The 17,556-nt window shown below is 46.1% G+C and overlaps 1 protein-coding gene across 6 annotated transcripts in view; it reads right to left on the minus strand.

Moving 5' to 3' along the window:
* Positions 1-17,556, minus strand: part of znf462 (zinc finger protein 462) — a 120,434-nt gene that overhangs the window by 43,256 nt on the left and 59,622 nt on the right. For all 6 annotated transcript variants that reach the window (XM_073048448.1, XM_073048454.1, XM_073048453.1 and 3 more), the window contains 2 exons: positions 9,138-9,389; positions 662-6,393 (listed from right to left, as the gene is read on the minus strand). In XM_073048448.1, coding sequence (XP_072904549.1) covers positions 662-6,393; positions 9,138-9,360 — 5,955 coding nt within the window. In that variant the 5' untranslated portion in view covers positions 9,361-9,389. The remainder of the gene's footprint in view (positions 1-661; positions 6,394-9,137; positions 9,390-17,556) is intronic.

Consider the following 17,556-nt stretch of genomic DNA (forward strand, 5'->3'; position numbering starts at 1 on the left):
TACAAAGGGAACAGAATACACAAGTTGCTGTATCGTTGTCGCTGTGTAAAACAATGACAGTTCATAATGGCAGTAGGTCGTCCTATCCCTAATGGAAGATGTGCTTGCTTACAGGGGTGCAACAAAATGTCTGCTGACTGGTGCCTGGGACAAAATGATTGTCATGTGAGGAAGACAAAGGCTATATGTGTAAGCCTTTAATGGGAAAAATTAGAGATTATTTTAATGAAATGTATTTAAATACTTAACAGGCTTGAAGGGGCATAAGATCCACGGGTTGCAAAGAACAGAAGTAGAGTGTCTCAGAACAGGGAACCTGCCTCTTACACTGCAAATGGATCACAAGTTTTGGAACCAGTGCAGTTCCCTACCCCAAATGCTCAGACATTGAGGGCATTCACGACAAATACCAACAGATTTTTCTTAATCTAGGGACACACACACACACATCTGCAAGGAAAGCAGGGCTGAGGATGGGCCAGGACATTTGGGGAGGGATATCAGACTGGAGGAGGCTCTGTGGGTCTCCTCCTGAACTTCCTCAGTGCGCTCTGCTTCTTTTTAATATGAAATGAAACAGACATCCGAATCCATTCATACAAAGGGTACCTTTGCTATTCAGCACTGGACAGAGCAGGTGATAGATCCATATCTTACGTACCTGTTTTTTATTGCTGTCTTCCGATTCTGTAGATTCTGGTCTCTCTTCTTTCAGAGTCTCTTCCTTGTTCTGGTTCTCCTCTCTCAGATTTTCTTCATTAAGGTTCTCCTCCTTCAGGTTCCCTTCCTCACCCTCAGGTGTCTTCGCCTCCGGGTGTGGCTCTCCGTCTGGTTGAGCTTCCTCCTCAGGTTTCTGCTCTCCCACCGGCTGAGCCTCCTCGCCTTCGGGTTGTGGCTCACCCTCCGGCCACGACTCCTGAGGCGGAGCCTCATGCTTGAGCTGAGCTTCCCCCTCAGGCCCCATCTTTTCTTTGTGCAGTCTTGCCCGCCTGCTGAAGTGCTCGTTGTGACGGGTGAGGTGGGCGCTGAGCTCCAGCGTGCTGAGGATCTTTTCATTGCAATGGTTGCACTCATAGGTGGGACTGTGAGACCGGGTACTCCCGGGTAGCAACGTGAAATCCAGCTTCAAATCCCGGCTGTGGTGGTCGAGATAATGCACAGAAAGCAGCTCTGCTGTGCTGAAGGAGAGCTGGAAGCACTTTACACACTTGAAGGGGAGACATCCCTTGGGTTTCCCTTCAGTCACTGCAGCTACCTCTACAGCACTGGCTTCGTTCTTAATCTCGCCTGCCTTATCATCAGAATATACAACAGTGAAGTATCCATTATATTTGCTCACGTATTGCTTCCTGGGGTAGACCCCTGGGTGCCGCTTCATGTAATGAGACACAAGACCCTTCTTTGTGTATGTCTGGAATGAGCACAGCGAACATTTCTTCTTTTCCACCGCTCTCCGGAGCTCTTCGCTCAGGGGAGGTGACTCGGGTTTGGTCTCGATGGGCAGAATGAGCTTCTCTGGCTTCTTGTTAATCATGGTTTTGGAAGCGGCCAGGCAGTGGGTGTAATAGGAATCAATGTCGTGGCGCTTTTGGTAGTGAGCTGCCAGCCCTTTGCGGAGCGGGTGAGTGTATGCACACAAGGCACAGCGGAAGATGTTGTTTTTGCCCTCTGGTTGGGCTCGGACATTGTTGTGTTTATTCCGGTAGTGTCTGGCAATACCCTTTCTGGAGGAGCAGAAGTACTTGCAGAGTTGGCATTTAAATAAGGTACTGAGCTCTGAACAACCACTTAAAAAGGAGTGGGGTGTTAGAGAAGGGGAGCTTGATTTTATCTCAGTGATGGATTTGGCATCATCTTTATAATCCTCGGAGGTATTTGGCTCCTTGGATTCCATTACTTCGGCGGCAGACTCGGTGAACATATCGATAGCCGGCTGCCGGTGGTACTTCTCGTAGTGCACTTTCAACTTCTCCAGAGAGCCGTGTGCGTAAGGACATAGCTTGCACCTGTAAGCACCAAAACCCTGCTTCGGGACTTTGGTCATTTCCTCCAAATCATTGCTCTGGCCATCTGGGAGCTTCTCGGCCTCATTCATGAAGTCATCGGCAGTGACTTTTATGGAAGGGTGTCGTTTCTGGTAGTGGGTCAGGACACCGTGAATGCGGGTGTTTACGTACGGACAGTGCCTGCACTTGTACAGCGTGCTGGGCTTCTCGTCCTTCTCCAGCGCAAACTCAGCCGCCTTGACTTTCACACCTGGGTGCTTCTTCCCATAGTGGGTCAGGAGCCCATGCAGGTTGTTGTACTCTGATTTGCAAACCTTACACTGGTACTGCGACCCACTGGAACTCGAATTGGCAGGGACGTCCTTTAGCAAGGAAGGGATGGTGTCCTTGGCAGGCAACTCATCCTCCAGTGATCCAGACTCGGGAGCATTGAGGCAATCAAGGGCGGCATAGTCATGAGCCGTTGGGTTGTTCTGCTCCAAGGTGTCCTTCCCCAGAATGATGTCCAGCAGCACCGACTCATCACCACTGACCGCCCAGGGGTGCAAGGCCTGATAGTGGTTTGTAATGTCCCAGATAGAGGCAGCCTCGAACTCGCAGTCTCTGCACTTGTAGTGTTTGAGGTCGATCAGGGCGATCTGTGAAGGGTTGGCAGAAGGGTCGGGCCCTGCCCACAACTTACTGGAGATGTAGGTGTAGTCTACAGGGTGCTCAGGGTGCCTTTTCTGGTAGTGTATTAGTAACCCACTGGGCTCTTGATGGGAATATATACACCACTCGCAGTGGTAGCCAGCGGTCACCACTCCATCCTGGTACGCCCAGCGTAGGATGGTGGTGACGGTGGCCTTCACGCTCGGGTGCTGCTTCTTCAAGTGCTTCCGCACGGCATAGAGGTAGTGCGCAGTGTAGGAGCAGTGGCGGCACTTGAAGAAGCGCAGCTGCTCGGCCTCGGTCTCCTGCTGGGCACCAGGCAGCAGGGTGCCGGAGCTGCCCTGGTTGTTGGTGGCCCTCTCCCGCTGACTCCTTACGGCCGCCGTGTGCTGCCGCACCAGCTCCGCCGTGGCTTTGATATCACGGTGCTTCTTCCGGTAGTGGATGACCACCCCCTTGACTGTCCGGTTGCCGTAGTTGCAATGCTGGCAGAAGAACATCATCTCGCCCTCGCCCTTGTCGTTCACCCGCTGCTGGCCACCCACCTCAAAGGTTTTCTTGCTGACCTGGCTCAGGGGCTGGCTCATGATGGGCCTGGCGGGTGTGATCTGCAGCTCCTCCATAGTTTTCTTCAGAGCGGGAGTCGGGGGCGCCTGCTTGATATACTTGGCCGTCACCTTAACCTCGGGGTGCCTTTTCTGATAGTGGACGAGCACTCCAACAACGGAGCGGTTACTGTAAACACAGTGCTTGCAGTAGTACAGCTGTTCAAATTCAGCTGGCTGAGGAGTCATCGGGGTATTGTTGGCTGGAATCACAGAGCTTGCCTCGGTGGCCTTGTGAGCATTGAGGGCCGGATTCTGGACAGACACGACACGCATGGTCTTCTGAATCCTGAAATAGGATGCCTTCTCCTCTGGGTGCTTCCGCTGGTAGTGGACCAGCACTGAATGCATGTTGGGGCTCGAAAAGGAGCAGACGTCGCAGTTGTACACCACAGCACTGATCATCGAGGACTCGCCCTGCTGAGGGCTCATGCCCTTGGGCGAGTTTGCGTTGATAGGGCTGGAGGAAGCCGCGTGGTTCGAGGCGGAGGAGGAGGCCCCGATGTTCTTCACACCCGAGTTGAGGATCTCTCGGAGGGTTTGGGACTCAGCGTTGGTGTCACTGGTTTGCTGGACCACATAGCTGGAGAAGATCATGGAGTTGTTGATCTTCACGGTGGGATGCATCCTTTGGTAGTGAGGCATGAGACTGCGGACATTGGGGCTGGTGTACGAGCAGAAGCGGCACCTGTAAATCAAGTTGGCTTGGTGGAAATTCAGAATGTTCTGGGCCTCAGGATGAAACTGAGCATAATGCTGCCTCAGGTCCTCAAACTCTGCATATTCCACAAAGCACTCAAGGCATCTGTAGACTGCACTGTGATCCGTTGGATCCTCTATGTACCTGAAGCTGTACTTAATGTAGGGATGCATTCGCTGGTAGTGAGTGCTAACACTGCGGGCTACTTTGTTACTGAAGTTGCAGTGTTTGCAGTAGTAAGTCTTCCCTGAATCTTCACCAGCCTCCGAGCTTTCCTGGAAGGTGTCCCGGTTCTCTGAGTTGCTCTTTTTATAAGCTGCACCCCCACCCTGCTTACGGGATGCGCCATCACAGTGTCCCACTGTGTTTGAGGTGCTGTAGAAGTCCTCATCATCCGAAAGGGTTAATTCAATCTCAGCACTGTTACTAACAGGATAGTCTTGGTCTACTGGCCCATAGCCATCCTCTTTATGTATCCCATCAGTGCCTTCGACCCACATCTGGTGGCCACTATAGCTGTAATTCTGCATGTCTATTAGATGGTCCACCTTTCCTTCCTCTTCATCCATCTCTCCATCTGCATCCAATTCCACGTCGTCCTCTTCTTCTTCGTCGTCATCCTCCTCCTCTTCCTCCTCTTCTCCCTCGCACTCTTCCTCTGCATCCTCCATGGCAATCACAGATTCCACCTCATTGGCTTGCTGGTTGGCCTGGCTGATCTTGCTCTGCAGGTTGTTTGCTATCTCGTCTATCCGGGTCCGCTTCTTGGCCGGGGAGAGGTCAAGCGGGCTGTCCGACACCAGCCGCTTTCCCTTCTTGAAGAGGAAGGAATTCTTCGACGTCGATCCAAGGATGGAAGTCTGAGTTTTCACAATACCTGGAGATGGAAGAGCTTCGAATTGCGATCCAGTGTCCTGCAGCGTATCGCCCCCATCCTCACTGGCTGCCAGCAATGCATTGTCACAGAACGAGTGCTTGTGTTGCTGATGCACCCGGAGTCCTTTCAGAGTCACTGTGGAGTAGCTGCACATAGTACATTTATAAGGATACTGTTGCTTCGACTCGCCCATCAACACGGGCTTCTCCCCATTGACGGCCTGGTTCTGATTCACATCCATGCTCACTAAGCTGTCGTTCAGGGGTGCAATGCTGCTGTTGGCAGAGCTCACGGTTTCCCACTCCGAGGAGTGGGACTGCTTGTGAGCCACCAACTTCTGGGCAGTGGTGCAGGTGAAACTGCAAAGGTTGCACTTGTGTACAATGGTGCGGCCGGATAGATGGATGTTCTCGATGTGGCGGGAGATGCTGCGGCGATGCATGGTGAGAAAGGAGCAGAAGGGGCACTGGAACCGGTTCATATACTTCCGGAAGGGGATCCCCTTGGTCTCCAGCAGCTTGGTGTTGCCGACTGACAGCAACTTCTTCCCCGAGCCCTCCGAGCTCTGGGACGCCAGCGAGTCCATCTCGTCCACGTCCGGCTGCTCCTCCTCGTCTGAGGTGCTCCGCTCGTCACTCAGCAGGCTGCTGGTTTCCAAGGCTGAATTGGCCACGTTCATTTCGGTCATCCCAAAGGAAGACCTGCCGGTCATGGCGGCCTCTTCTGGATCGGGTGTGGTCTTGCCCTTCGTCTTCTGGAAGGGGAACTTGATCTTGATGGGAGCAAACCTGGGGACCACTGCTGGACCCTGCTTTGAGGGGGATCCTTCCATAGAGCCTTGCAGAGATGGGTACTGAGCCGAGGACATTTCTCTCCCTGCTGCCTTTAAGGGAAGGTAATTCGAGTTCGGAGACGTCTTCTCCATCTCCTGCGACTTTGTCTGAGTCTGACTGGGGCTCGATCCAGACTGCTGCTGCCTCAGTGAGGAAATGATCTTGACCAGCCCCTGTGCCAAGAGGTTGCGATGCTTCTTCATCAGGTGGTCGCACCAACGCTCCCTCCTGGAGGTGTGGTAGCCACACCACTCACAGCAGAAGCTGCCCCTCGACTTGGTCAGTGGCTTCACCTGCGCCTCCAGGATGCTGCGCTCCACTGCATCCACTGGCACATCCCCCAGAGGCTCCTGCCCCTTCAAGCCCGACCGGTGGCACAGCTTCTGGTGTTTGATGATGCGGGCCCGCCGGGGACTCTTGTAGGTACAGTAACGACAGGCAAAGACCTTGCCAAAGCCCTCGTGCAGGAGGATGTTGAAGCTGGACGGTGACGGGGGCGGAGCCATGTCTGAGGGCTCGCCCCCAAACAATGCCCCTTCAACCTGACCGTGAATCTTCCTGGTGTGCTCGTTGAGGAGGCTCCTGGATCGGAAATAGCGGACACAGTACTTGCACTGGAAAAACTTATTGGCTGGCTTCGGATGCTGGTTAACATGATGGCCGTACAGAACGGAGCTGTTGTTGATGAAATTGGATGAGCCAGGTTGGAAGGAATTTTGTGCTTTTAAAAAGAAAAAAGGAAGTGTTACAACACCTTTCATACTGCAACATAAATCAGAACAATAACCTAATTTTCATTACTTTCACATCAGAAAAATTTGGATCTGTACTTTAGTAACCACCTTAACTGAAAAAGGCCATTTGGCCACGATACTGCCCTGACTCTTCAGAGTTCTCCAAGTAGTCCCACTTTCCTGGCTTTCCCCCGGATCCCTGCCCATTCCCCCCCCCCCCCCAAGTGTTTATCCAATTCCATTTTGTAAGCTCCTATTGACACTGTTCCTACTGCTCTTTTAGGCATTGCACATTGTGCCCTACAGAGTAAAAGAATGAGGGAGATTTGATAAAGGTGTACAAAATAATGACAGATATGGATAGGTTAGAGCAAGCAGACGTTTTTCTACTGAGGTTGGGTTAGACTAGAACTGGAATATATACGTTAAGGATGAAAGATGAAATATTTAAGGGGAACCAGAGGGATCTTATTCACTCAAAGGGTAGTGAGAGTGTGGAACAAGTTGCCAATGGAAGTGGTAGATGTGGGTTTGATTTCAGCAGTTTAAAAAAAAATTGATAAGTACATGAATGGGAGGCATATGGAAGGCTACGGCCCAGATGCATGTCAATGATACTCTACGCAGAATAGTTTGGCACAGACTAGAATGGTCAAAAGGCCTCTTTTTGTGCTGTGGTGCTCTTTGACCACTAATTCTTTCCAGTTACGTTATACAGTTAAAAACACAGAAAACCTACAGCACAATACAAGCCCTTCGGCCCACAATGCTGTGCCGAACATGTACTTACTTGCGAAATTACCTAGGGTTCCCCAGAGCCCTCTATTTTTCTGAGCTCCATGTACCTGTCCAAGAGCCTCTTAAAAGACCCTATTGGATCCGCCTCCACGACAGTCGTCAGCAGCCCATTCGTCGCACTCACCACTCTCTGCGTAAAAAACGTACCCGACATCCCCTCTGTACCTACTTCCAAGCGCCTTAAACCTGTGACCTCTCTTGTTAGCCACTAGTTGTAGTTTTAAAAGGCAGAATCCCCATGGGTAAAAAATTTAAAGATAAAATTAATGTGGAGGTAAGTCCCTGAATTGCCTTTACTCCTTTTCTCCTCACTACAGGAATCTACTTAAATGCAGATAATGCTTGCTGAAACAGGGCAGCTTTGATTTTGTGTGCAATGTAAAATTTGGCATAGACCAGTAGCAAATTTGTTCCACATTACTCCTAGAACTTTAAGTCATTGACCACTTCAGGAATTAAACAACAGAACCTGATGAGGATTGTTGTGCAGGAAATTACGGAGAAGCAAGTGAAGGCTGCATAGATAACAGTGGAGGGGAAACCATATTTTCTGAAAAAAGAGCACACCTCAGATATCCTGGAATGGACAGCCTCATTGTGAGGACAGATGGTGCAGAGACAGAGGAACTGAAAGAAGGGAGCAGCATCCTTGAAACCTAGGGTGGAAAGAGGTTCAGTCAGAGTAACTGTGGGAGTCTGCAGGTTTGTAAATATGTTGGTAGATAATCTGTCACTTGAGATGGAGACAGGGAGCCTGGGGAGAGAGGTGTTGGCAATGAACCATGTGATTTTAAGGACAGGGTGAAGCTAGTGGCCAAGCTGAAGACTGATGAGCTCTGCATGAATGCAGCCGTTAATGTAGCGGAGAACGTTACCAGAGTAGGTTTGGAACATGGATAGCTCCACTTGGATTCTTCCCCTTTTAGTGGTGAGTGTGTGCAATTAGCTAGTAACATAAAGCTCCTGCAATTTCATCCCATGCCCCTTGTTAGCTAGGCAGAGTAGTTTTTGTGTTTGAGCTATGGCTCACTGACAGCTCTTATGCCTCATAATTAATTAACTATAAAAAAAATCTTTCTAATTGAAAGGGAGGAATTCTACCACACACCATCTGATGCTCTGCTGGAGTCTAACTTGTGTATTTAGGTAAATCACTTGGGAAACAGAATGTCACAAAAGATAATGCAAGGGATGGTCTGACTTACTACATCAACTCATTTTGTTAAATAGCTTACAGTCACCTATGCCAAAAACCTTTCTTATTGCACAAGTAATTAGATGCTGTCCAGGCCACAAGATCAAATACCTTCTTCCATTCTAATTCATTAATAGAAGGCAGCTAAGTACACTGGACTGCAAGCTTTATCAGCATTTTAGAGATGAAACTGGCTCTTTTATTCAAGACCGATGGTCTAAGCTCAGAGAGTAATCATAACATCAAACTCTTCAATGTGACAGCCCTTTCTTTCACATGTAACACAAAATTACTAAGGGCCTGTTGAGCAAACAATGTGTGCTAAAGGACTTTGGTTGTTAGACAAGGCTGATAAAGGGCATGATAAATGCATTGAATCAATTTATTCTTAACCCTTGTATGTGGCTTCATTTGATATTTGAATGAAGAGAAATTCAAATCTGTAATATTTCACAATATGATGAACCCAGGAAGGCATGCAGGATTTCCAGCCTGCTCGCCAAAGATCGCCAGCCAAATATAAAGCTGAGAAAAATGCAATTGGAAGAGGGAGAAATCTCAAAGCCAACTGGAAGAAGCCAGCCATATTCTACAAACCCTAAAGCCTGCCAATGCAAGTCACCTAGTGGAATCATGGCAATGAAGTGAATCAACAAAGTAATGAAATTGCATCGGCAGGAGTTTCTGTTTACATGACGCGTGCCTGTGCTTTCAATGTAATGGGAAAGCCAAACTCACCAGACGCTTCCACTGGAGAACCAAGTTCAGTCTTCACAGTGGGAAGGCTGTTAACATCTGTTTCTGAATCTTGGGTTGGTGTAACAGATCTGGGTTGACCAATATCCTCCTCAGAAGCTTCCACATGAGGTAAAAAGACGGTATGAACATCCTGGATATGAGCTTTTAGATCATCATAGGTTTCTGCCCGGTAATCGCACCCATCGCACTGCAGGGCCTCCATTACTTTGGATGCCTTTCAATTTGGGGGACCTGAAATAAGCAACCAAAGTAGCAACTCATTAGAAACTGAAACCAGGGTGGAAAGGCATCACTGCAACAGATGGATTAAACCAGTGTCCAATGTTCCAGGGAGGAACAATCGAAGATCTTTCAAGATACATAATCAACAATTCTCCCAGATATTGGTGCTCTTAATTCTGGCCCATTAGGCATGGTAGAGTGTAAATTTAGCACCACCACATGCCACTCATTCGGCTGATGAGGTCCTAACTCTGAACTTCAGTGCTTAAAAACAATTTGCTTCTTCTCATCTTCATTCTTTGGCCAATAATCCATAACCCACATCGTTCTAATCACACTCCTTCCAATAGCATGGTTTTGCTTTATAAACTTGATGGAAGGCTTTAGTAATTTTGAATGCCCCCAACCAATCTCCTTGGCTTTATCTGCTCTGAAGGATAACCACAACTATTAAACTCCATTGGTTGCTTCTATTTACCATTTCAACTTCAAAACAACATTCATCAGCAATTTTCTAGAACAGCAAGGCATGTAGATTGAGAAAGTATATTGTGCCATGTAGCATGTGTGATATATGATGGAATATCTTTGGAAAATAGAAACTGGATCCTTACTACACAGCAACCAACAAGGTTAAATTAATTCCAGTGATAATAACATGCAGAGGCAAACAGTTCGGTATGCCACTTTACGTACAAGGACATTGAACAGCTCATAGAGAAATATACATTCATAATGAATCATGAAGTTGCTTCAGCAAGACTTGTAGGCATCTAGGCTGAAGACACGCATGGCCATTTGGTGCACCATTTGGAAGCATTTGCACATAAACTCATGGTTATAGCCAGCACAGAAACAGACTGGTCAGCCCAACTCATTCATACTGACTAACATGCCTATCCAAGCTGGTCCCATATCCCATTAAACCCTTCCTACCCATGTACTTGCCTAAATGTCTTTCAGATACTGTAATTTTACCTGCTTCCTCAGGTGGTCTATTCCAAATGCCTAACTCACTGTGTGGAAAACTTACCCCTCAGGTCTCTTTTAAAGCTGTCTTCTCACACCTTAAATGGTCTCAGACTCCCCTACCATTAGAAAAAGGTGTCAAGTTATCCTCCTCAAACTCACCCCCATGATTTTATACTTATTGGTGTATGTTTGCACTGTGAAAGGTGACCAAGGAATTCCATAAAGGGCTTCTAAGTACCTCCATTAAATTATTTTAAGCATTTCTTTGGGCTCTCCCTTCACCTTATCCTACTCAATCCAATTCAGCCCTGCCATCCAATTGTGACTCCCAACTTCAACCAATACCTATGCACTCAAGTTTCGAAGGGAACCGTTTCTCAAGCCTCCTCCCCTACTCCCTTTCCATTACCCATCACTTAAACTCCAACCCTCCTCTCCATCCCTACCAGGCCTCTCTCCACCACAATGCATGAGCTACTACTGTTCCTCTGCTCATTCTACAAAAGGCCCAATGAGCAAAGGAAAACCCCAAGAGGGCCTAAGTTTGTACAAAGGCAGTCCTAATGCACAACACACTTTGTGCATCATGAGCCATACAGCTTTAGAGCTACAAAACGCACACCAAGCCCACCACAAGTAACTTTCCTGGCTTGGAATGATGAAGTGCACCCACAAGTGGCCAGTCCCCTATAAGCATGTCACAAGTTGGCCCTGGTTTTCCAGCAGTAACAATGGGTAGGTTACCACTACTGTTGCGATTAGCAGAAACTTTGGGATTTCCACCCAACTTAAAAAATAATTCCCAGAAGTTGTTGATGATTCAGTGAAGCTGTTAGCAACCTTTCTCTGGGAAGCCTGTGAAAAAACAGTGAGCTTCTATAATCTCCCAGTGTTTGCAAGATTCCCTATTAGCCTGTAATAAACAAGACATTATTAATCTGGAAAGAGTGTGAAGATTTATGATTGCCAGTTCTCTAGTGCCTGGGTGTTGGGGAGAGGTTGGGCAAGCTAGGACTTTATTGCTTAGGGCACAGGAGGCTGAGGCGTGACCTTCTGGGATGTATAAAATTGTAAGGGGCTTAGCTAGGGTGAATACACATTGTCTTTTTCCTAGGGAAAAGGAATCAAAAACTAGAGGGTGTAGGTTTAAGTTGAGAGGGGAATGACTGAAAAGGGACCCAAGGGACAACTTCCTCCAAACAGAAGATAGTAGGTATATGAACATGCTGCAGCAAAAATGGTAGAAGCGGGTACAATAACAACACTGAGAAGTCACTTGGACAAGGACACGGATTGGAAAGGTTTAAAGGAATGTGTTTTTTCTCTCCCCCCCCCCCCACAGCAACACAATTGCTAAATCACAATAACCCCCACTCACTCGTACCAGAAACTTGCAAAGAACTACTTGTACCCAAAGTAATGGGATACCATATACCAAGGAAACATGTAACCCTTTTCCAGTGACCAAAATAATCTAGTTATCATTCAGTCTCTACTTGAGGCGTTATCTCAAAGACTACAAGATAAAGTCACACAAGTGTGAAGGCATCTGACACGTAATGACCAATTAAATTGCGTGATTTTGTACTCCTGCACTTTACAGTCTGAGTTGGACTGGCCGCCCTCGAGCTGACTGCTGTGCAAGTCCACTGATGCACTGCTAAGGGAAGACTTCTCCAGGTTACAGCAAGGGGCACAAGAGTTGTACAAAGGAGAATGACTGCATTCTGAGCTGACCAAATTGCACTGATTGGCAAAATAAAAATTTTGTATCTACAAATTCTACAGACGAATTTTACTACATTGGAAATCAGTTTCTTGAACATATTTACACAATTGAACTGTGCCACGGCGTTTCAAAATTTCAATTTAATTCATATTTTAAAGTCAAACATTTAAAAAGTGACATCATTTCTAACCTGAGAGCAAACCCCTCTCTCAGCAGCATAAAAGTACTTGCTTCCAATTGTCTGCAAGCTTCAAAAATATATATGTAAAGAACGTCAGCCTGACCTCAAACTGACCTGATTATCTGCCAAGAACAATTAGCTCTAACTGAAGCAGGAAGGCACAGTAATTGCACCTTGTAGACTTAAAGGGACACAACTTGTATTCCACACAGTTCCACTTTGGCAGCAGACTGACAGACCAATGAACAATGCAGTGCATCCCTCTTGTCTGTTTAAAACAACAAATCGCACAGGATGCCAAAACTGCAAAAAGATCTAGTTCAGCCTAGACCAGCTGCCAAGGAGGAAGAGAAATGAGCAAAAGAAAGCAATGGAAAGAGAGGAGTGGAGGGAGGGGACAAGGAGGAGGAGAAGGGAGCAAGAGGGGAGAAGTATCATGCTTCTTTTCATCTTTCACAGGAGTTTCATATTTAATAGCTTCATAGCAAGTAGTCCTTAGTCTTTCTTGCAATATGGCAGCCAATGTACACATAGCAAAGTCTCTCAAATTGGTAATAAGCAGATAATCTGCTTGAATTATATTGACTACGAATTAGCCATTGGCCCTGGGACAATGGAAAGAAATCCCAGGCTCGTTTTCAAAATAATATTCATGGAATATTTTACTTCCACTGAAAAGGGCCCGAGGGCCAAGGTCTTCCCTGCAGTTAACTGGGGGAAATGATTGCTCAGTCAGCATTGAATGCATCGCAGTGTAACAAACTGCAGTTGGTGGTAGATAAACCTCAGTACTATGGACACTGTAACATTAAGGGTGCATCCTCCAACCAAAGCAATGCCACAGGGGACATTGACTCTGAACTGATCTATAGACTATAACAGCGGATTCAGATTCACGTCAAAATAGAGTGAAATGCGTCATTTGTGTTAACAACCAGTACACCCAAGTAGACTTGTGCTGAGAGCAGGCCACAAGTGTCACTACACATTTTCAGCATCAACATAGCGTATTCAGAATATCCAGAAGAGCAACACAAACAACAACAAAACAAGCCCCTTCCCCATCCCTCCCAGCCAGCTCCCCTCACACACCCAGAAAACACACTGATCAAGTGAATAAAGATTTCAGAGATTAGTAAAATCAGCCATTAGATTTCAGCACCCTTGATCATTCCAAAGCTTGGGAGGTTTCAAGCCTGAAAGGATGGAAATGGTTTCCCTGGTAAATTAAAATAATTGAGGAGGAAAGGGGATGAGGCCAACAAGATGATCTTAGCAGTAAGATGGCGAGATACTCCTGCAAATTTGAGAGCCCAGCTGAACTGACAGGAACAGTCTCTTTGCTGAGTGCAACCTGTTGTGGGTTCAACCTACCATTCCGGATGCCCTGGGACAAAAAATCCAGGATGACATTCCAGGCCATGACTAAATGAGTAGCACACTGCTGGAGGTGCTCAACAAGAGCTTCATCTCCTTTTCCAGATGGACAGAAATATCTCAGTCACTCTATTGAGAAGCAGAGAGATAGTGTCGCGGCAATACGCACCCTTCAATCAACAGCGTCAAAAATAGAGAGTTTATGGCCATTAGCACATTGTTGTTTTATGGATGCTTATTGAGTACAAATTCTATACAGCCAAAAGACCCATAAAACTTCAGTTCTATCTTGTAGCAACATACTGCCTCAATAAGTTTAAATCAGTTATCTAAACATTCTAGATGTACAGATATAACTGGCAGAGAATGAGCATTTCAACATGTGGAGGTCTAATCCATTGCAACATCAGATCTATTTCTCCGATGTGCCACAACTCTGCTTATGTAATGCAGGCTGTGAACAAAGTTGTCACTATAAGTATTCATGTGACCTTTGCAGTCTAGTGAACTGTCAATGTTTGTAGGCAGTCTGTGAACAACCGCTGAACACATACTCTTTGTCCTCTGCATGCCTCATGCACGTCTCTCTCTACATTCTGCGATGGTCTTCATTGAGCGAAAAGGCATAATATGTTGAGGGAAGAATAGTTCACAACTGCAATGAGGGTAGCAAAGAATCCCCAGCCACTAATTCATTTAGGACACCGAGTGACCAGATAATTGAGCAAAGACAAGAATACCCATTAAGTTCACATTTCATTGCAGCAACACTAAGCAGTTCTAAACTTCACAAAGTGAAAAGCAGAGGTAGCGCCTGCAGAATTAAATGCAGATAATGAAAAAATATCAAATGTAGCAACTGCCAAATACAAAATGGAAGATCAGACACAATCAATTATTAATGTAATTGATTGTGATTGATCTGCCATTCCATCACGCTAGCCTGCTTGAAAGTTCGCTCTTGTGTTAAGGAACCAGCCAGATTAGCCCATATACAAAACCTACTTCTCTGTTGCCAATCTAGAAACTACACTGAAGTTGCAGCACCATGACAGATCCTCCAGAATGTCATTCTGGTTGGTTACTGTCTCTCCTGACCTCTGGGTACAATTTCCAAAGCCTCGGGGGCTTTTCAGATGAAAAGGATGGAAATAATTTCCCTGGAAAATTAACAGTAATTGGGGGAAAAAAAGGACAAGGGGATGAAGGCAGATTCAAATGCAACAAGATGATCATTAGCATCAACATGGCCTGATGCTAAGGCAAAGTTGCAAGGCACTGAGAGATAATGTTTCATCAACATGGAGAAAACCGCAAAACCATTATAGCCCAACGCGGGCTTGGGAAAAGTAACCAGAGGTCAGGAGAGATGATAATGTCACTCTGGAGGATGTGCCATGGTGTCACACCTTCAATGCAGTTCTAGATTAGCAACAGAGGTGTGTTTACCAGTGAATCAATAATGACCATTTTCTAACATTAATATTCCAATAGGCAAGCACAGTAGCTACATCCATGAGAATGCCCTCAGATTGGTAAAGAATTTACCATTAGTGCTGAATGTAGTAAACACCAGCTGCTGGAGTTGGCTGGTCATAGGAGCTCCCACATCAAGATCAGCTGAGGTGTGCACAAGTGGCAAGAGGAAAGGGTCTTGTAGGAACCTCTGCCATGATTGTAATGATAATCACTCATAATAAGGTTTAATTGTTGATGGATATCTGCTATATGCAAATTTAAACACAAAACAGCAAGTCTAAACTAGAGTGGTCAAAACCAGGCGGGAAGGAAAACAACTACAGGTGCTCTAGATGTTGCAGCAGAGTTCCATTCCAGAGAACTGCCTGCAACCTAAACAGTAAGTCGGCAGTGCAGCCACCCAGCAATATATTTAAACTAAATCATCGGCCAAACAGGGCAACATGCAGTTGAGCCAAGGCAATTAACTCACCTATTCAGATATTGCTAGGAACCAAGTTCCCAACCTGGCAGAAGATGCCTGCCGCCCACAGCAATCGACAAATCCATTCCACAGGTCCACCAGTCTTCCAAACATTCACTTGCTTGCATGGGGTGTACAGAACCCAAGCGCTCATAACCTGGGGGAGGACCCGTGCAGAAGACAATGTGTGGAAGGTTTACACAACATTGAGACCATAGACATAGCAGCAGAATAAGGACATTTGGCCCATCAAGTCTGCTCTGCCATTCCATTATGGCCGATGTATTATCCCTCTCAACCCCATTCCCCTGCCTTCTCCCCATAACCTTTGACACCCTGGCTAATCAAGAACCTATCAAGCTTCGCCTTAAATATATCCAATGGTCTGTGGTGATGAATTCCAAAGATTCACTATCCTAAGGATTCAATTTCACTTTTTACCAACAGAGCCACCCCGCCCCCACTGGCTACCTGCTCGTCCTTTCAATAGAATGTGAATCCTTGTATGCTAAGCTCTACTGAAGCAAACAAATAACCAGAGAAGCCCATTTTACATACCAGATAATCCACTCATGGCTGATTTCAGAATTAGGGTGAAGATTAATAACCATGATGCCAACATCAATCAAACTCCTCGATCAGAGGAATAAGCATGTACACACCATGGATTTTCTGTGGTGCAATTTGAGAGAAGCACATTGAAATTAAGAAAACTAGCAAGACACTGAGAACATTAGACTATGTGGTTCACTGTAATGGGCTGAGGCTAGGCTATCCATTATATTCATAAAGTAATAAACAGTAGATACTGTAAATCTGAAATAAAGGCATTTAAGTGTTGGGAATAACCAGCAGATCAGACATCATTTGAGCAGACAGGAACAGAACCAACATTACAAGTTGGTGAAGAAAGGCCATTGACCTGATACAGTAACTTCCCAGGAATTTTTGTATACACTTTTTATAGTCTCCGAATGTCAAGCTAATAGGAAGAGGTTGATTGAAAGAGTTGAGGATAAACTGAAAAAATATTTCAACTGAATACATTACAACTATACTTAAGCAAACCTTCAGAAAGACATGAATACTTAAGGATTAATTCAGAGGCATTAAGGGGCGGAAAGCTTCAGATTATAAAGAAATAATGATAATCTACTCACAGACCTGTACCCTCTGCACTAAAGATTCAGAGAACATGAAATATGAGCAGTATTGAGGAGCACTGTTGAGAGTGACAGAATGACTGGATGACGTCTACAGTAGTGGAACCCAAGATCAACACAACTGCCCACTCAAAGAGATAAAAATGTTGCGGAGTAGATGATGTACAACATACACATAAGGTTTATATTCCAACCCAAGAGGGAAAGTCTTCACTGTACAGGATGCTTCCCACAGTTATGTAAAGATAACCCAAATTATTCTCAGCAAAGATGTTGCTATTGGTCCAGCATTGCTCGCGAAATTGTTGATACTCTACCCCCCCCCCCCCCCCCCCCGTTCACTTGCCTCAGTCCTGAATGGTTACCCCTTCAGTTGACCTTTGAATTCTATTAGTTTGCATTTTTTGGCTCTTAGCGATACATGGATGGCGCCTATTTTGATGTTTGTTTACAGAGTTATCAGATGAAAACCACGCTTCTAAAAATTCCTGTGCCTGCCTCACATTTGCCAGAGAACTCCCAGACAGAGACACCAACAACTGCACACTGAGGACCTCATCTCAGTTGGTGATGAAATGTCGTCAAGCTAATTGCCAAGCTTGGCAAACACCACAACATCAAGTGCCTCAACCAGAGCTACCGATATTAACCACTGTTCATTAGTGAACTACTTAAAACAAAATAAATGACGTGCTTCCATGCCAAATGATTTAAGTAGATAAAAAGTAGCTAAAGCGAAGAACAAAAAAAAGCCAAGGCTAGCATTAAAGCCAGGAAACCAGAGAAAATCAGTGAGCTTCCATCAGATCTAA

Source organism: Hemitrygon akajei, chromosome 6, assembly GCF_048418815.1.
Source record: "Hemitrygon akajei chromosome 6, sHemAka1.3, whole genome shotgun sequence".
NCBI lineage: Eukaryota > Metazoa > Chordata > Chondrichthyes > Myliobatiformes > Dasyatidae > Hemitrygon > Hemitrygon akajei.